Genomic DNA, 18734 nt, shown 5'->3' with positions numbered 1-18734 from the left:
TCTCTGATACTAATTCTTCAGCCAAATTAACTCCTAAATCATGTTGACTTGTGCTAGAGTAAACCTCTGCACAGGGCTCCCTCTACTGGAAAATCCACCAAAAGGGTGGGGATTATAGAAGCAAAAGACATTGGCAGCCTTTTCTCAACCAGTAGCCTACAGGGGATCAGCGCTGCTAGAAAAGGGTAATCTAATTAATGCCAATCAACCTTGGTTTATGGAAAACTGCTCTTGTCAAACTATCTTGATATTTTGATGAAATTATAAATTAAAGGTAATCGTTTTGATATAATATAGACTTCTGTAAGGAATCTCACTTGATACTGAACAACATTTTGATTAAGAAAGTAGAATAATACAAAACCAACACAGAACACATTAAATGGATTAAATCCTGGCTAATAAATAGGTCCCAAAAGGTAACTGTAAACGGGAGTGGGGGTGTTTCTAGTGGGGTCCCACAGAGCTCAGTTCTTGCCCCTAAAAGCCATCTGACATTTTTCTCAATGAATTAGAAGAAAATTAATTCATTAAAACTTGCAGATGACACAGATTTAGGGAGTAAATAATGTTGCATTTTTGAATTTAATGATTTGAGATTGTCAAATAACAGGATCAAATGGAATTTAATCAAAGATGGTTAATCAAAGATTAATACAGCACAATACAGAGTACAAAAAGAAGCCTTATGTTACCACCCTCTGTGGATGGTGAAGAGAATGTAGTTTGGTCCCTTCGTCTGTACCTGGTGGAATGCTGAAAATGTCCATTCCTAAACTAATTTTCCAACCCTCTTTCTTTTTATAGAGGGTGAGACAAAGAAACCACTTTTTTTTTTTTTGGAGGGAAAAATTGTTCCCCACAATTAATTTCACCATGTGTGTAATAATAAGTATCCCTTATCAATTACGTCAGTTTGTTTATAACAATCTTCTGTAGACACTTTTTATTAATTCAAGAGGCTTTTCCCCTGAATGTCTGGACTAGATGAGTACAGTCAGGGTAAAAAGCAGGGTAACTACAATGGTCACACACATTGCCCAGTATAATTTGTCAATATATTAATGTTTTTTTAAAAGTATTAAAATATTTCAAAGTTAAAATCTCCATTTTAAAAAGCAGATTCTTGGAAACACTTGAATTGGTATAGCGTGTATTTTTTTGTTATGTAAACATGACAGAAAGTTTGTATGTCATCCACCACTGTCCTTAAAACAGTACCCAAACCAAACAAAATGAAAGTTGTCTGTTCCCACAGGAAGCCATCACCTGAACTCATAAAGCATGTATTATTATTTGGCATTAAGCATTTCTGAATACCAGCCTGTTTTGGAAACAAAGCCAAAAGAGAATACATACTTAGTGCACAGACACAGCCAAGAGAAAAAATACAAGTGTTTAAATATAACAATCCCATCATAAATTAATGGGAAAAAGGCACTCCATCCGTCTCAAATGTACCATACACCTGTCGTATATTTCACATTAGGTGTGTTGAATCACTCTTAAAATGTTTAACAGCACCAGGTATAATGTACAAGTTTACATAAAGAGTAATACAGCTCAGGTTTTCTTCTATTGTCATACTTCTCACTGAAAACTGTACATTGATGTGAATATACAGTACTAGCTTCATTTACATGATTAATAATTTTATTTTTCAAAGAAGAAAATCAAAATAATTGAACCAGTATTATTTAAAAATGTATAACTTAACATTTAAATAATTTAAAACACACTTATTGAACTAGTAGATCTTTTCTGTTCCAGTTATATTAATCTTTCTTGAACATGGGCAAACAGTTGACTCAGGTTCATGGGCTCAGACTGAAGGGTTGTTTAATTGTGGTGTAGATGTTTGGGCTTGGGCTGCAGTCTAGGCTCTAGGACCTAGCTGAGGTTGGAGGATCCCAGAGCTCAGGCTGTAGCCCACACCCGAATGTCTATACCACAATTAACAGCCCCTTAGCATGAGCTCCATGAGCCTGAGTCACCTGGCACAAGCCAGCCACGGGTGTCTAATTGCAGTGTAGACAGACCCTTAGGCCTTGTCTACACTACGAGAGTAGTTCGATTTTACTTGCATCGAATTTTTGTAATCGATATTGCAAATTCGAACGTGTGTGTCCACACTAAGGACAGTAATTCGACTTTGTGCGTCCACACTAATGGTGAAAGCGTCGACATTCGAAGCGGTGCACTGTGGTCAGCTATCCCACAGTTCCCGCAGTCCCCTCTGCCCATTGGAATTCTGGGTGTAGCCGGCAATGCCTTCTGGGTAACAAAATGTGTCGAGGGTGCTTTTGGGTAACTGTCGTCATCCGTCCATCACTCCTGCCCTCCCTCCCTGAAAGCGCCAGCGGGAAATCATTTCGCGCACTTTTCCAGTCATTGACAGCGCGGACGCCACAGCACTGCGAGCATGGAGCACGCTGCGACCATCGCTGCAGTTGTGGCCGCTCTCAACGCCTCGCAGCTTATCATACAGGTTTCCCTGAGGCAGATACAGAAAAGTCAGGCAAGGAGGCTACGGCACCGCGGTGATGTCCTGAAGTCTGAGAGTAGCACGGACCTGTCAGAAAGCAGGGGACCCAGCGCCGAGGACATCGCGGTGGCAATGGGTCATGTTGATGCCGTGGAACGGCGATTCTGGGCACGGGAAACAAGCACTGAGTGGTGGGACCGCATAGTGCTGCAGGTCTGGGATGAATCCCAGTGGCTGCGAAACTTTCGCATGCGGAAGGGAACTTTCCTTGAACTTTGTGAGTTGCTGTCCCCTGCCCTGAAGCGCAGTGACACCCGGTTGCGAGCTGCACTGAGTGTACAGAAGCGAGTGGCCATAGCCCTCTGGAAGCTTGCAACGCCAGACAGCTACCGGTCAGTCGCGAACCAGTTTGGGGTGGGCAAATCTACCGTGGGGGTCGTTGTGATGCAAGTAGCCAAGGCAATCGTTGATGTACTGCTGCCAAAGGTAGTGACCCTGGGAAACGTGGAGGCGATCATAGATGGCTTCGCAGCGATGGGATTCCCAAACTGCGGTGGGGCCATAGATGGAACTCACATCCCTATCCTGGCACCGGACCACCAGGCCACCCAGTACATTAACCGAAAGGGCTACTTTTCCATGGTGCTGCAAGCACTGGTGGACCACAGGGGACGTTTTACCAACATCTACGTGGGATGGCCGGGCAAGGTTCATGACGCTTGTGTTTTCAGGAACTCTGGTCTGTTTAGACGGCTGCAACAAGGTATTTACTTCCCGGACCACAAAATAACTGTTGGGGATGTGGAGATGCCTATAGTCATCCTCGGGGACCCAGCCTACCCGCTAATGCCCTGGCTCATGAAGCCCTATACTGGCGCCCTGGACACTGAAAAAGAACTCTTCAACTACCGGCTGAGCAAGTGCAGAATGGTGGTGGAGTGTGCTTTTGGCCGTCTCAAGGGGAGATGGAGAAGCTTACTGACTCGCTGTGATCTCAGCGAAACCAATATCCCCATTGTTATAGCAGCTTGCTGTGTGCTCCACAATCTCTGTGAGAGCAAGGGGGAGACCTTTATGGCGGGGTGGGAGGTTGAGGAAAATAGCCTGGCTGCTGATTACTCACAGCCAGACAGCCGGGCGATTAGAAGAGACCAGCGGGACGCGCTGTGCATCCGGGAGGCTTTGAAAGCAAAGTTCCTCAGTGAGCAGGGTAACCTGTGACTTTAAAGTTTGTGTACTGAGAAGCTAAACCTGCCCCCGTTTCTTTACCCAGGTAATGTTGACTATCCTATCCAGTTACATACCCCCTTCACCCCCCTTCCAACACACGTTGCGAAATAAAAATAGTTCAACTTTGTTAAAGCACACCGTTTTCTTTAATACTGTTTTCGCGGGAATTTTTTAAAACTGGGACGCAGACTGTGGTGCGGAGCGGGTGTAGTGTAGTGACGCGAATGCAGCTTCTAAACTCAAGGATTGACAGGCTCCGCTGCAGTGGGATGGTTGTTTCAACGGAGCCTGTCACCCCTCCTGATCGGGACTGTGTGTATGGGGGGGTCTATGTGACTTTGTGGCAGGGGGAGGACGGTTACAGATCCCCTGCTGTGTGGCTCTGTGATCCTGCCTAAGGACCGCCGCTTAAGATCTGTAACTGCCCTCCCCTGCCACAAAGTCACAGAGCAACCCACCCCCCACCACATAACATGAAAACAACCTCCCAGACTAACCAGGGTAACTAGTCACTGCATCACTGCACTGTGTATGTGCCCTGCTGCTGTGCCTGCCCCCGACTATGTACCCTGCCAAAGGTGACTGTCCTGTCCAATTACCAACCCCCTTTCCCATCCTCCTCCAAAAGAACATGATTGAAACAGTAGTTTACAGAAACATATTTTTTATTATCAACTACACATGGCATTGGGAGGTGAAACTTGGATGGGGGCTTGTGTCAGGCGGGAAGGAAAGAACTGTTCAAATTTTGGGAAATGAGAGCCTTCTGCTACTAGAGCTCTCTGCAGGGGTGGAGTGAGAGTTAGCAGGGACTCTGCCGCCTCTCCTTCTTTGCACTTTGGGTGAGGTGGGTATGGGACTTGGTGGCAGGGGAGGGCGGTTATAGATGGACTGCAGCGGGGCTCTGTCCTCCTGCCTCCGTTCCTGCAGAACATCCACAAGGCGCTGGAGCGTGTCCGTTTGCTCCCTCAGTAGTCCAAGCAGCGTTTGAGTCGCCTGCTGGTCTTCCTGCCGCCACCTCTCCTCCCGATCCATGTTGGCTTGGTGCATTCGGGTCAAGTTCTCCCGCCACTGGGTCTGCTGTGCTGCCTGGGCTTGGGAACAGGCCATAAGCTCAGAGAACATGTCCTCCCGTGTCCTCCTCTTCCTACGCCTAATCCGCGCTAGCCTCTGGGAGTGTGATTCCAGGCTAGGTTGTGAGACAGTCACAGATGGGGCTGTGGAAATGGGAAAAAGGGAGTGAATTCCTCAGAAAGAAAAATGTAGTTGTGAACAAAGAACATAGTCTTTCTCTGTGAACAAGACCATGCACAGCACCTATCACATGCGCACTCAGCACAAGGTCGAATTTTCGGCCTTCGCATTCAGTGCCTGGGGTCTTGCACAGCACATTTGAGAAGCGGGGCAGCACAACGGAATTTCTGTTGCAGGCAGACATGGTAAGCCGTACACTTGTGGCAGTTTAAAACTTTTAGATTACCACTGGCCTCATTTCACATTTAAAGCTATGTCAGTTCCTGCAGCCAGCAATCCGGCAAGCGGGAACTCTGCCCCTGTCCCACCCCCTCGCGGCTGTCCCCGGGAACGATCCCTTTCGGCTGCCCCTCTCCCGCCTCCACCGCGTGGCTAAAAACCAGCGGTTACAGTTCTGTCAAGGAACGGGAAAGCAGTCCCAACACTAACATTCCCCTACCTAATTAAAAGCAGGTCACCATGGGCGACATCACCCTGATGAGGATCTCTGAGAGCGACAGACAGAGAATGCTCCGGGAAAGCCTCCAAAGACCAGGGCCGTATGCCGCCCTGCTATGCAGAGCAATGATTCCCGAGTACGTGATAGTCTCGTGGCGCGGCAACGTCTCGTACTTTGGAGGACCCAATAAGGCCGCTCTCCCCAGGAACCTCATGGAACGGCTTTCAAGTTACCTCCAGGAGAGCTTCGTGGAGATATCCCAGGAGGACTACTGCTCTATCCCCGGACATATAGACCGCATTTTACTGTAGCTGCAGTAGCAGGGAATAAACAGTAGAGCGGCTTGTGCAGGACAATCACTGAAAACCGGACATTGCTAGATTTTTTTTCAAAACTTGCACTGCCCATGACTAAACCGTTAAGCGCATAGGGCACACTAATCATGAACAACCCATTCTTTAAATTGTTAATATTCCTGTTTTGTTAAAAATAAATGTTTAGATGTTTACAACACTTACTGGCTGATCCTTCACCAGATTCTGTGTCCGGGGTAACGGCTGGGGACGCTTCGTAGGGGATCTCTGTAAGGGTGATGAAGAGATCCTGGCTGTCGGGGAAATCAGCGTTGTGAGCGCTGCCGACTGCCTCGCCCTCCTCATCTCCTTCCTCATCTTCCACGTCCCCTAACATGTCCGAGGAACCGGCCGTGGACACTACCCCATCCTCAGAGTCCACGGTCACTGGTGGGGTAGTGGTGGCGGCCGCACCGAGGATGGAATGCAGTGCCTCATAGAAACGGGATGTCTGGGGATGGGATCCGGAGCGTCCGTTTGCCTCTTTGGTCTTCTGGTAGCCTTGTCTCAGCTCCTTGATTTTCACGCGGCACTGCGTTGCATCCCGGCTGTATCCTCTCTCTGCCATGTCTTTAGAGATCTTCTCGTAGATCTTTGCATTCCGTCTTTTGGATCGCAGCTTGGAAAGCACGGACTCATCGCCCCACACAGCGATGAGATCCAAGACTTCCCGATCAGTCCATGCTGGGGCCCTCTTTCTATTCACAGACTGCACGGCCATCACTGCTGGAGAGCTTCTGCATCGTTGCCAGTGCTGCTGTGCTCGCCACGATGTCCAGACAGGAAATGAGATTCAAACTGGCCAGACAGGAAAAGGAATTCCAATTCAAATTTTCCCGGGGCTTTTCCTGTGTGGCTGGTCAGAGCATACGAGCTCGCACTGCTGTCCAGAGCGTCAACAGAGTGGTGCACTGTGGGATAGCTCCCGGAGCTATTAGCGTCGATTTCCATCCACACCTAGCCTAATTCGACATGGCCATGTCGAATTTGGCGCTACTCCCCTCGTCGGGGAGGAGTACAGAAGTCGAATTAAAGAGACCTCTATGTCGAACTAAATAGCATCGCAGTGTGGACGGGTGCAGGGTTAATTCGATGTAACGGCGCTAACTTCGACATAAACGCCTAGTGTAGACCAGGCCTTAGATTTCACCAACCAAGAAACAAGTATGAATTCTTCAAGCACTATAGCAGCCTAACCAAGAAGTCACAGACAGTTTCCTTGGGTCTATCTTCTCACCCAGGCAAATTTGCCTTTGTGATAGATGGTCTCTTACACCAACCATCACAACAATATTCAGGTTACTCCCCATCTCAAAGGACCAGTTGCTTACCCTAGGTCAATTGCACCTTAGACCTCACACCAAAGACAATGCTTGTAGCCAATCCTATAATGAACTAACTAAAGATGTATTAACTAAGAAAAAGAAATAAGAGTTATTTGCAAGGTTAAAGCAGGTAAACATACACACACAAATGGGAGGAAATGATAAAAGGAGGGCATATGATATATGCATAGATACGTAATCAGATGTCCTTTTCCTATATATTATGTACATATAGTTGCTTAGTACTATAATAGATACAAACAACAACATTGCATTAATTAATGCTTCTTTCCTGTTTGGTGAAATACACAGTTGCAGAGGTTACATCAGTGTAACTTTATACCATGGGATACAGATGTTATAAATGAGAACAACACATGAAGCATCCTACAAGCATTTCATCAAGTCTAAACACTGAACACATTCTTCTCAACTTAACTTCTACTTTAACAACACTAACACACAAGTGAGCCAGACTAGTTTCCAGCTATGCATTTGTCAGTATTCAGTGAGGCCTAGGAACCTTGGCATGCGCTGGCATCTGGTCTGACAGCATCACAAACAGTTCTCTCAACAGAATTTTCTAGTGTTTAAGGGGTGGGGGTAGGAGGAGGTTTTTTTTAGAAAAGATAGATACAAGAACAAATAAAAAGGAATAACCTCACTCTAAGACATCAAAGCTCTGCTGATGCCAGGCACCATCTCCAGCGTCAGAACTCTTAATGTACCGGGGAGCTGGATTCCATCCAAGGCACCTCAGGAGGCCCACAGAAGAGAGAACCCCGCTGCTGTGAAACTTAAGAGCTCTGAAGTTGTGGAAAGTGCATCAGAACTGGGCTTCCAGCTGCACAACTTGCAATGGGCTTAGGAACCCTTCTTCAATCCCTTCTCAATTTTCAATATCTGCAGGAGCCCTTCCTCAGCCGCCTCATAACTGACAGCTTTGCTAAGTTAGCCATGCACACAAGCACAGCAAAGCTTTGAAAAAGAAAAGAAAAACAACAAATGTCCTTGCTTATTATGTGATATTCTGAAGCTAATAACTTACTCTAATCAAAATCTATTTCTTCTAGAAAGACACTGTGCCACACTGAGAGCCCATTTTCCTGTCAAAATTATTTTTATAATAGGGTTATTTCCCCACACTGTCCTTGAACTCAAAAGTCTAATTTTCTCCTCTGGAGATTTAAAAGAAAAGTCACATTTGCCCAGACACCAACCCCAGAAAATAATAGTCCAAAGATGAACATTTTGGGAAGTTATGAATGAACAAAGTCATGGAAACCCATGCAGCTTTATCTGTACTACCCTATTGTCTTTGCTGGTATTTGATGATGAAAACAAATACTGGTGCTGGGAACTGATGCTACATTAATAATACTGCATCCTTGTCTACAGCAACAGCAAAATAGTTCAGTGATAATTTAGAGGTTACTTCTAAAATGTTCAGGATTGCAGCCCCTATGCTCAGAACATATGGCATCCCAAAGGGAGCCAAGAGAAGCAGAACCATGCCAGGCCTGGAGGCAGTTTGGAAGCTGCCTAGAGGGCAGGAGTTTACTGCACCACTCAAAGGGGTCAAATAGTAGTGCAATTCCAAATCATTTCTTACTGTGTGCTGTGCCTTAAGCCTTATCTGCATAAAAAAAGTTGCACTGATTTAACTTGAAGTGTGATTTTAAACCAATGCAAACCCCTGTACAGACATTCAGAATTCATCTTAAACATGCTCCTAATTGACTTAAATTAAACCAAAGGAAGAGTGTCCACAAAACTATCTATTCCACTTTAACTAAATCATTTTAAAACACACACACTTCAGTTAAATCAGTGCAACTTTGTTGTATAGATAAACTCTAAGTGGCACAATCTAAATCCAAATATTAAACTATACAAAATTAACACCTTATTCAGATGAAGGGAGAAAGTTCAAATTTCACAGTACTATCTGGTTCAGTGTGTCAGGAATCAGACTCATCACAACAATCTATTGGTTTGTATTTTGAACGTTACCAAAAGAATATAGAAATGTCATGGTTAACAAAAGTAGATTCTGGAAAATTGCAAAATTCCATAAAATTAGATTTTTTCACCATTGTTTCTATGGATTTCTAGTATCTTTGTTCATTGCTTAGTAAGAGCTTCTCAAGTTGCACTGAAAATAAACATTGGCAACTCATACAACTTAAAGGTCACTCGCAAAATAAAAAATGAGAATTGGGCTAAGTACAGATTTTACAGCTGAATGTTCCCTCTAATGTGGCCGTGGGGGTACTCAGCACAAGAATAAGTTTTAACTAGCCTTTAAAAAATATTTCTACAACATGATGCTCATGGCATTTCCTCGGCCACTGGCAATACCCTATAAAGCATCAAACTCTGACATCCCAAACACTAATAGTCGCACTGCAACCTCTTTTATCTCTAATGTCACATAATGGTATATCTGCAGTGAAGCAGGAAGTACCAAGAGGATACTACAGAGGGAAAATATATTTTTTGAAATCTTGTCTAAAATGTATTTCCCTGCTGAAGACACAATACAATTGGGGTAGCAGAGACTTTCAACACTTTTCAGAATTTTAGCCTTAACTGAGTTCATTTTTCCTTTCCAGTTTACCATCAACTGTTTGACAGGTGTCACCATCAAGAGACAGGTTTTATTTGAAAAACCAGTAAGCACAGGTAGGAGTATTTTATTGTCACTTAAGTAGGCTGCTCTGAAACAAAATTCTGAAAGTATTAAAATAGAGAGCCTTTTCCACTCTGATTTTATGAAAACAGCCTTGAAATAGCTGGTAGCATCCAGCTATAGTTTAGACAGAAAGCTTCCTAGAATTAGCTGGGGAAACAACAGGCATAGAAGAGGGAGGATTCTGGAGGAGGCATAGTGGTTCTGGCTGATTTCTCTTCATTGTCAGTCAGAGATTTCTAGGGTGTCTTTGAACAGCATTCTGCATGTGTATTGTTCTTGTTGGCAGTGTGATGCTTGAATCAAGGAGGACAATCACTAGAATGCAAATTTGACACAAATGTAAGACAGTCACTCATTTCATGGCAGAAGTAGCTCTATCCTTTTCAAAAATCTCACCTCAAGGCTTTCAAGTGTGTATGGCTCAGAAGACAAGTGGGAAGGATCATAGAATATCAGGGTTGGAAGGGACCTCAGGAGGTCATCTAGTCCAACCCCCTGCTCAAAGCAGGACCAATCCCCAGACAGATTTTTGCCCCGGATCCCTAAATGGCCCCCTCAAGGATTGAACTCACAACCCTGGGTTTAGCAGGCCAATCCCCCGGTCCAGTTTCCAACACCCTCTTTGTGTGACTTCTTTTGAAAGCAGAAACACCTGACAAACATTGCATACATTTCTACTCAAAAGTTTGAACAAGAACTACTGTGGCTTTTTCATATGTTTCTTGATGGACTGTATTCATAATGTATTTGGTGCTCTGCCAAACTTTCTAGTGTGTAAGAGTCAAGCTCTATTGAACCAGCGCTTCATATTCTAATACACGCATGGTTAGATTTTTGAAGTTTTATTTTAAATGTTGATTTTAATACAATCATTCTTTAGAGTCTAAAGTTTAGACAATCTACATAACATCATATATTAATGAATATATAAAATGGCACCTTCTCACACAGCACATCCATTCCTTATATGTCCTCAGAGTCATATCTGCTTATGGTAGTGAAAAAAAAAATCCTTATTTCTTTTTACTCTTCTTAATGGAGCTAAGCCAGAACACTAAGAGATTGATTTGGTGTATGTTCCTTATTACACCTTGCAAAACCAACAATCCCACTGAATATAATTGGGGTTTGTGTACATTAGTATCCCCCCCCCTAAAATTTCCCATCAGTAATGCTGCGCCACCTGTTATAGCAATGAGGAAGCACTGATACTTTCACTGAAATGTTGTCTAAACTTGCTCTGAGGTAGGTTCAATAACATGGTGCCAGCATCATAGCTACACTAATTGTCCCACTGTTACTACTACTGTAGGAATGATAGCAATTGCGGGAAATTTTAGGGAAAAAAGGATATTGTAGACTCAGTTTTAGTTATATTTGTGTAAATCATATGAGTGCAAATAAGTTGCACAGATGTCACACAGTGCAGAATTTGGCCTCTAGAACAGGGATCCACAAACTTTTAACCTCACGCCCCTCTTTATCCCTGTCTGTGTACTGCCTCCCCCAGAGCTGGGGCTGGGACAGGGGGCTGCGGCTCGGCGAGGGGGGCCATGGACAGGCTGTGTACAGGGGCAAGTATGCTGAGGCTGGGGCCACAGATGGGGGCAGGGCCAGGGCTGAACGTGGGGCTGGCAGCGGGGCCCCAAGCCCCAAGCGCAGGACTGGAGCCAGGAGCGAAGCTGGATGGTGCCTCCTCCATGTCACCCGTGGGGGCTAGTCCAGGCCCCAGCCGTGCTCCCTGAATGTTCCTCAGCGCCCCCCTGTTTGCTGTATCTGTCTGTTGTCTCACATCAAATACCTAGATTATAAATTCTTTTGGGCAGGGACTGCCTTTTCATCACATGTAAGCACAATGAGATCCCAATCACTGTTTAGTGTCCCAGAGCCCTATTGCAATACAAATAAATATCCTAATTAGCATATTCATTCACATACCCATAGTATAATACCTATTCTTTGAGTGGCTACCTGTCCAGATTTTGAGTCTGTATCTGTATCTGTTTTGTTATCTTTTGCAAATATTTTTAATTAAAGAAATGTACCGTTTTCATGCCCCATACAAGCATTAATAAAAAGAGGAGCAGGGTTGATCTGTCCTTATATTAAAACCTAATGTGCCTAGAGCTTTGAATGTTTTCATTTTAAATGAGTCAGTATAATTAAATAAATAATGGTGCTTCACTCAACTGACTTATGAATCTAATACTTTCATAGGGTGTTAATCAATTTAGTGTCTAGATGCACACAAGAGGATTCTCACATTCATTTTTCTTTTCAAATGACAGCTAAAATTCTTGTTTCCTCAAGCCAAAATCCAAGAGTTTAAAGAATGGTAAATCTATCCTGTATCTTTGGGGGACATAATGTAAAGAGAAATGTTGGTAATTGCCTTTTTTTCCTCTCTGTCATCTTAGGCATGTGGTTACTTTGATGTTCGAAATTGCACTTATTAAAGGTCTAATTTTGAGAATTTTTTCTCTTCTTCTTTCCCTCAGACACTGATATAGTGACATCCGATCACCACTTTCCTGCCTCCTCATTTTCTCCCTAAAAAAATCAACTTCAGGACCGAATCATGGCCAGAGATTGTATTCTAGATTGTACGTCATGTTTCTAGACTTTGATATACCCTAAACTTAAGGAAATTTGAATTATTTGTTGACAAAGCACATGTGCATAGGGTGTTTTAACATGATTTCTTTATTTTCAGCCTCATAGGTACATTCAGACATGAGATGAAAAGTGAGCCTACGTGATAAATACCAGAGCACAAAAACTTGACTGAAGAGCTTCCAGGGGCATATTTGCTAGCACATATGACTGCCCTGCAACTTTAATTTATGGTACCGGGTGAGTAAATGAAAGATGCATTCAGAGGATAAACAAGCCTTTAGGCTACATGGAGTGGAGAAGCTGCCTTCATATGTGTTTATTTTCCATTTCAAATGAAGAGAAAGCTTTTATCCCTTCCCTTCCCCTTGCAGATAGAAAACAGTAGAATCTATTTGAACAAAGCATCTTTTCTCAAAAGGTTTTTTAAACAACTATTTCCTACAGTGTGCTTACAGAAAAAGCATTCCCCTCCTGTTTCAAAAGGTTGAGGGGGATCCTTAAACTGCTAATTTCTGAGAGGGACTCTCATTCTTTTATATAACACAGTTTGTAAAAGTTCCTTTCCTTAACTACCCAAACAGGCTACAGGATCTCCCCAAACCTCTCAGCTGATTTTTTCACAGAAAATCACTACCCACACAGACTCTCTTAACTAGCATTTTTGAGGTTCTAATCTATGGTCTTTTTCTCCAGTTCATAGATTTCTGAATTTCAACAGAGGAGGCAAAAGTAATGCCAAAAAGAAGATGGAATGATTTTATTTAGGGCACCATGACGGCTTCGTTACCTCACTATGATGGAGGATACAAACACAATGCCTTCAATCCAAACAAGTGGAGGAAAACTGCTCATTATTAGCAGGAGGCAAAGCTGTGCTTTCGATCCCTGCTTCCAAATTCTGCACCTTAATGAGAAATTGTAGCCAAATATGAAATTAACAACTTAGAAACATAGTCAAACAATGTTTCCATCATATGATGTTAGTGAAAAGTATCTCCTAACCCAATTTTTAAAAAAAGCAACAGTTAGATTCATAGATTCTAGGACTGGAAGGGACCTCGAGAGGTCATCGAGTCCAGTCCCCTGCCCTCATGGCAGGACCAAATACTGTCTAGATCATCCCTGATAGACATTTATCTAACCTACTCTTAAATATCTCCAGAGATGGAGATTCCACAATCTCCCTAGGCAATTTATTCCACTGTTTAACCACCCTGACAGTTAGGAACTTTTTCCTAATGTCCAACCTAGACCTCCCTTGCTGCAGTTTAAACCCATTGCTTCTTGTTCTATCCTTAGAGGCTAAGGTGAACAAGTTTTCTCCCACCTCCTTATGACACCCTTTTAAATACCTGAAAACTGCTATCATGTCCCCTCTCAGTCTTCTCTTTTCCAAACTAAACAAACCCAATTCTTTCAGCCTTCCTTCATAGGTCATGTATTCAAGACCTTTAATCATTCTTGTTGCTCTTCTCTGGACCCTTTCCAATTTCTCCACATCTTTTTTGAAATGCGGTGCCCAGAACTGGACACAATACTCCAGCTGAGGCCTAACCAGAGCAGAGTAGAGCGGAAGAATGACTTCTCGTGTCTTGCTCACAACACACCTGTTAATACAACCCAGAATCACGTTTGCTTTTTTTGCAACAGCATCACACTGTTGACTCATATTTAGCTTGTGGTCCACTATAACCCCTAGATCCCTTTCTGCCGTACTCCTTCCTAGACAGTCTCTTCCCATTCTGTATGTGTGAAACTGATTTTTTCTTCCTAAGTGGAGCACTTTGCATTTGTCTTTGTTAAACTTCATCCTGTTTAACTCAGACCATTTCTCCTCATTTATTCTCCTCATTCTCATTTATCAACATCCTTGAATTGTGGACATCAGAACTGGACACAATATTCCAGTGACAGTTGCACCGGTCTGAAGATAGAAGTAAAACAGCTTCTTTACTCCAACTCAAGAGTCCCTTGATTATGTATCCCAGCATGGCACTAGCCCTTTTGGCCACAGCGTTGCACTGGGAACCTATATTCAGCTGATTATCCACCACAACTCACAAATCTTTTTCAGAGTCACTGCTTCCCAGGATAGAGTCCTCCATTGTGACCTACATTCTTTGTTCCTAGATGTATACATTTACCCATATTAAAACACATTGTTTGCTTGCACCCAGTTTACCAAGTGATCCAGATCATGCCGTATCAGTGACCTGTCCTCTCGCTGTTTACCTCTCCCCCAATTTTTGAGTTGTGTGCAAACTTTATCAGGTGATGATTTTGTTTTCTTCCATTGATAAAAAGGTTAACTAGCATAAGGCCAAGAACTGACCCCACTAAAAACAATCCTGCTTATTTTGATTCCCTGTATACAGTTAAATTTTGAGACCTATCAGCCAGTTTTTAATCCATTTAACGTGTGCCATATTAATTTTATATCATTCTAGTTTTTTAATAAAATGTTGAGCAGTATCAAGTCAATTTAAGCATATGTCTTAGAAGTCTACTTGTAACCCTTGATTAATTCTACCAAAACAAGCTAAATTGATTTAGTCAGATCAGGGGTGCAAAAGGAGAGGGCAAAATATAGCCAGTGATAGCAAAAATATAAATCGCCCCTTTTCCTAACAAGAGCGATGGCAACCCTTATAAATTGCAGGTTGTTATTGGTAGCGAAATCAAACAACAAGCAATTTCTATCCACCTATCAAGGAAAATGCTCATATGAGCAATGATTGTGTACATTTGTAGGAGTTAAAAAATTATGTATACACACAGACACACTTAAAAAAAATAATGCCCATTCATACATTCTAGATATCTGACACCGTTTTATTGACAGTAAGGTTCCAACATAAGTAAACTTCAGGAATGACATTCAATATGATCTATAACTAGTAAACCACATAAAGAAAAAGCTATGTAAATGTGTGTGCAAGTTGGACACTGTTGTCAGGCTCCTGGTGAACTGCTAATATGGTCCTTTGTCACAGAGTGTCATTACCCTGATCTAGATTTTGCAGTTTAATCCAAGATAAAAACAGCTATGCTTTTATGTTCCAGTGCTTTGATACTATATATCCTGGTTGATCATTAGTAGAATTAGATGGACCTAACTCTTGCTACAAGTTCCAGTATTGTAAAGAGAACAGGAGTACTTGTGGCACCTTAGAGACTAACAAATTTATTAGAGCATAAGCTTTCGTGGACTACAGCCCACTTCTTCGGATGCATCCGAAGAAGTGGGCTGTAGTCCACGAAAGCTTATGCTCTAATAAATTTGTTAGTCTCTAAGGTGCCACAAGTACTCCTGTTCTTTTTGCAGATACAGACTAACACGGCTGCTACTCTGAAACCGAGTATTGTAAAGAAGATTGTTTGTGGTGGGTATTCTAAATGATAAACCTCCATCTTAATGACAAATCCTCAGTATTTCATGACTGTCCATCTGTTATTCAGCTGCACACTATCTAACCTGCAATGTAACTTTGTATGCTGCTAAATGGTTCTCCTAATTGTTTGGGTAATACAGTGAAGGTCTATGTCATGAGGTACTCTTAAAATTACTGCAGATTGTACAGTCCTATTAAGGATTTACCATAAACCAAATATATTTTCCATGAACAGTACATTTCAGAACTGTATTGCACACATTTACAGTACACAGGGACATTACAAAATATTACCTGTAGCATATTTTAAGTAACAGATTTCTATAGTAGAAAGCTTTTAACTCTGCATGAGGTAAAAGACATTCTGATTCCTGAATTCAGTGGCTCCAGAGATCTCCCCAGTGACAATGCAAGCAAGTCCAATTGTGAATAATGGTGCAGTAGAGCCTTTGAGCATCGTGGAAGTATTTAATTAAAGACACATTACTGTAGCCAATAATTGTGTAGAATTCCCTTTGACATCAGCCTGACTTTTGCATATGGAGCAACTGCCATCAGCTCTGAAGGCCTAAACTGAAGCAAGTCAAAGCTCTGTGCTGTCACAGCATGGAGCTACACAACTGCCTAATACGAAGATGGATGGGTCATGGCCCCATATTGTTCATACTCCACATTAGTAGAGCTGGTTAGAATATGGGATTTTCCCCCCAACAGACAATTTAGAAAAAAAATGAAAATGAAATCATTTTCATGAAAATCTTCCATGGAAAGTTTCAATTCCTCAGTGCAAAATTGAAAGCCAGAACGTTTAATCCAAAATCCAAAAATTTGGGGCTGAAAACTGAAAATATTGCTTTGGAAATGTCATAGACTATCAGGGTTGGAAGGGACCTCAGGAGGTCATCTAGTCCAACCCCCATGTCCTTCGGTTCTTCATGGGAATTGTAGTTTAGGTGCATCATGATCTGATTATCCTTGATGGTCTGGGCTCCATGGATGCTCCTGAATCTGTCTGTTAGCTGAGCTGCTGTGGTGTAGTCTGTACATAAAAGATGTAGTCTGTCCTGGGAGCCTGCTTCACAGAGGAGAATGAGAGCAAGAGGCAACCAAACTACAATTCTCACGAGGCAGTGTGCTAACTTTTCCAAATCAAAACTTTGGTTTCTGACAAAAAGTTGAAACTTTATGTGGAAAGCAGACACTTTGACAAAATGATTTTTTTCATGAAAACTCAATATTTTGTGAAAAACCCTTCTGATGGAAAATTTTCCTCCAGCCCTCAACAAGATTTTTTGCATAAGAACTCCAAGTGTATATGGCCCTACAAAGGTGCACAAATGAGGAAATCTCTTTATCTTTTTCCCCAACTTTCATTCATATGCAGGAGATCAAACATAATTTGGTCTTAATGATACAGTCACTGAGTTCAGTCTGCATATTCTACAGCCCAACTTTCCTTTTTAACTGTTATAAGAACAGTACATAACAAGCGAGAATGTGAGCAATAATGTAGAGTTGTTTGAACATTTTCAAATTTCTCAATGAAAAAAAGACTAATGTTCCCAAAAAAGTTTCATGAAAAAAACTATTTTAATTCACCAGCTATATTGCTGGCTGGAAAAAAAATAGAATGTAACATTTTTTGACACAAAAGGGGGGAATATTTAATGGAAATTGTAGTGAAAATTCTTCCCATTTTCCAATGACAGAAAACGACTTACACAATAGAATGAGGGTGCTATACTTACTCCGATCTGTCAATGCCAAATAATCCCAATAATATAATACATTATAACATATTGAATTGAGCTAATAGTGTATCTTAATAAATGCAATTATTCTCCTGTGGCATTTGATCTTCCTAATGTTAACTTTTATCAGCCAATACACTTTCCAGGCAGCAAAAGCATTTGGAGAACTTAACCTTAACAAATGGTAATCTGCCTTTTTTGTGCAATATATCACCAGATTTGACAAATGCTGATTATACTACTTGTAAAAATAAGACCAATTAGGCCTTATCTGATGCCTAACAAGTAGTTCAGGAAATACAGGTGCCTTGAAAATGTAGAAAAGAATTATGAAAGTGAAAATGTCGAGGCTTATCGTATTAAAATCCTTAAAAATAAAAAGCTTCTGGAGGCAAAGAGTTTGAGAAACTTCTTCTAAGTCCACTCCACGCTCATTGCACATTAACCAAATATGTTGTATTTTATTCTTCCACCATTGCTGCTTTAAAGAAATATATTTAGAAATATGTCCTCAAGCCCTCCGTTTGCATGTAATCAAAGAGCTCTTTCATGAGACTGTTCCCAAGTGCTTCTGCATAATTCTCTATGTTCAGGTTAAATCTGCATTCAAAACGACCACTTCTGAACAATGTACAATCAAAACAACAATTAGGAATTAGTAATGAATAACTGGTTTGTTAGTGACCAGTAACATTAACATCACAGTGCATGGCCGTTTCACACTGACATTAGTTCCATTCTTAAAACATACTGAAGTAAGAGAAACAATCATGTTTTTACTCTCAAGTTAGCCTCTGAATTTAATAATACATATTTGCTGTTCTTTGAATTCTTGCTTTTTACACTCTGTTAGCTGTGCTATGCATCATATTATATGTGATTAACACTGTATGCTGACAAAACAGATGCACCAAACCTGGAGTGCATGCAGTGCTTTACCATGCAAAGATGAAGACACTTATTAACAAATACTCTTTATGTAGACTGGTAGTGAATATGGCTCTGTGTCCCTAAAGTTTACAAATGCAGGAATGAAAGATTGCAAATATGAGAAGTTACTAAAACATGAACAAACTGTCAGAGGTTGATTCTCTTATGTCCTGATCCAACATCTACTAAAGTAAATGGAAGGATTCCCAGTGACTTTATTGAGCATTGGTACAAGCCCAGAGAACTGGGTAAAAGTCATTTCTG

General features: G+C 41.9%; 2 protein-coding genes across 2 annotated transcripts in view; both read right to left on the bottom strand.

Annotated features, from left to right (window-relative positions):
* NALF1 (NALCN channel auxiliary factor 1) overlaps positions 1 to 18734 on the bottom strand; it is a 797765-nt gene that overhangs the window by 356878 nt on the left and 422153 nt on the right. The window lies entirely within an intron of this gene.
* LOC135980808 (uncharacterized) lies at positions 3721 to 6497 on the bottom strand. Its single transcript, XM_065581029.1, has 2 exons — positions 5927 to 6497; positions 3721 to 4932 (listed from the first exon to the last, which is right to left on the bottom strand). The coding sequence occupies exons 1-2, from the start codon at positions 6480 to 6482 to the stop codon at positions 4457 to 4459; spliced, it is 1032 nt and encodes a 343-aa protein (XP_065437101.1). The 5' UTR covers positions 6483 to 6497; the 3' UTR covers positions 3721 to 4456.

The sequence above is a fragment of the Chrysemys picta genome, chromosome 1 (assembly GCF_011386835.1).
Source record: "Chrysemys picta bellii isolate R12L10 chromosome 1, ASM1138683v2, whole genome shotgun sequence".
NCBI lineage: Eukaryota > Metazoa > Chordata > Testudines > Emydidae > Chrysemys > Chrysemys picta.
Note: the sequence above shows the minus strand (reverse complement) of the source record. Positions and strands in the feature narration are given on the sequence as shown.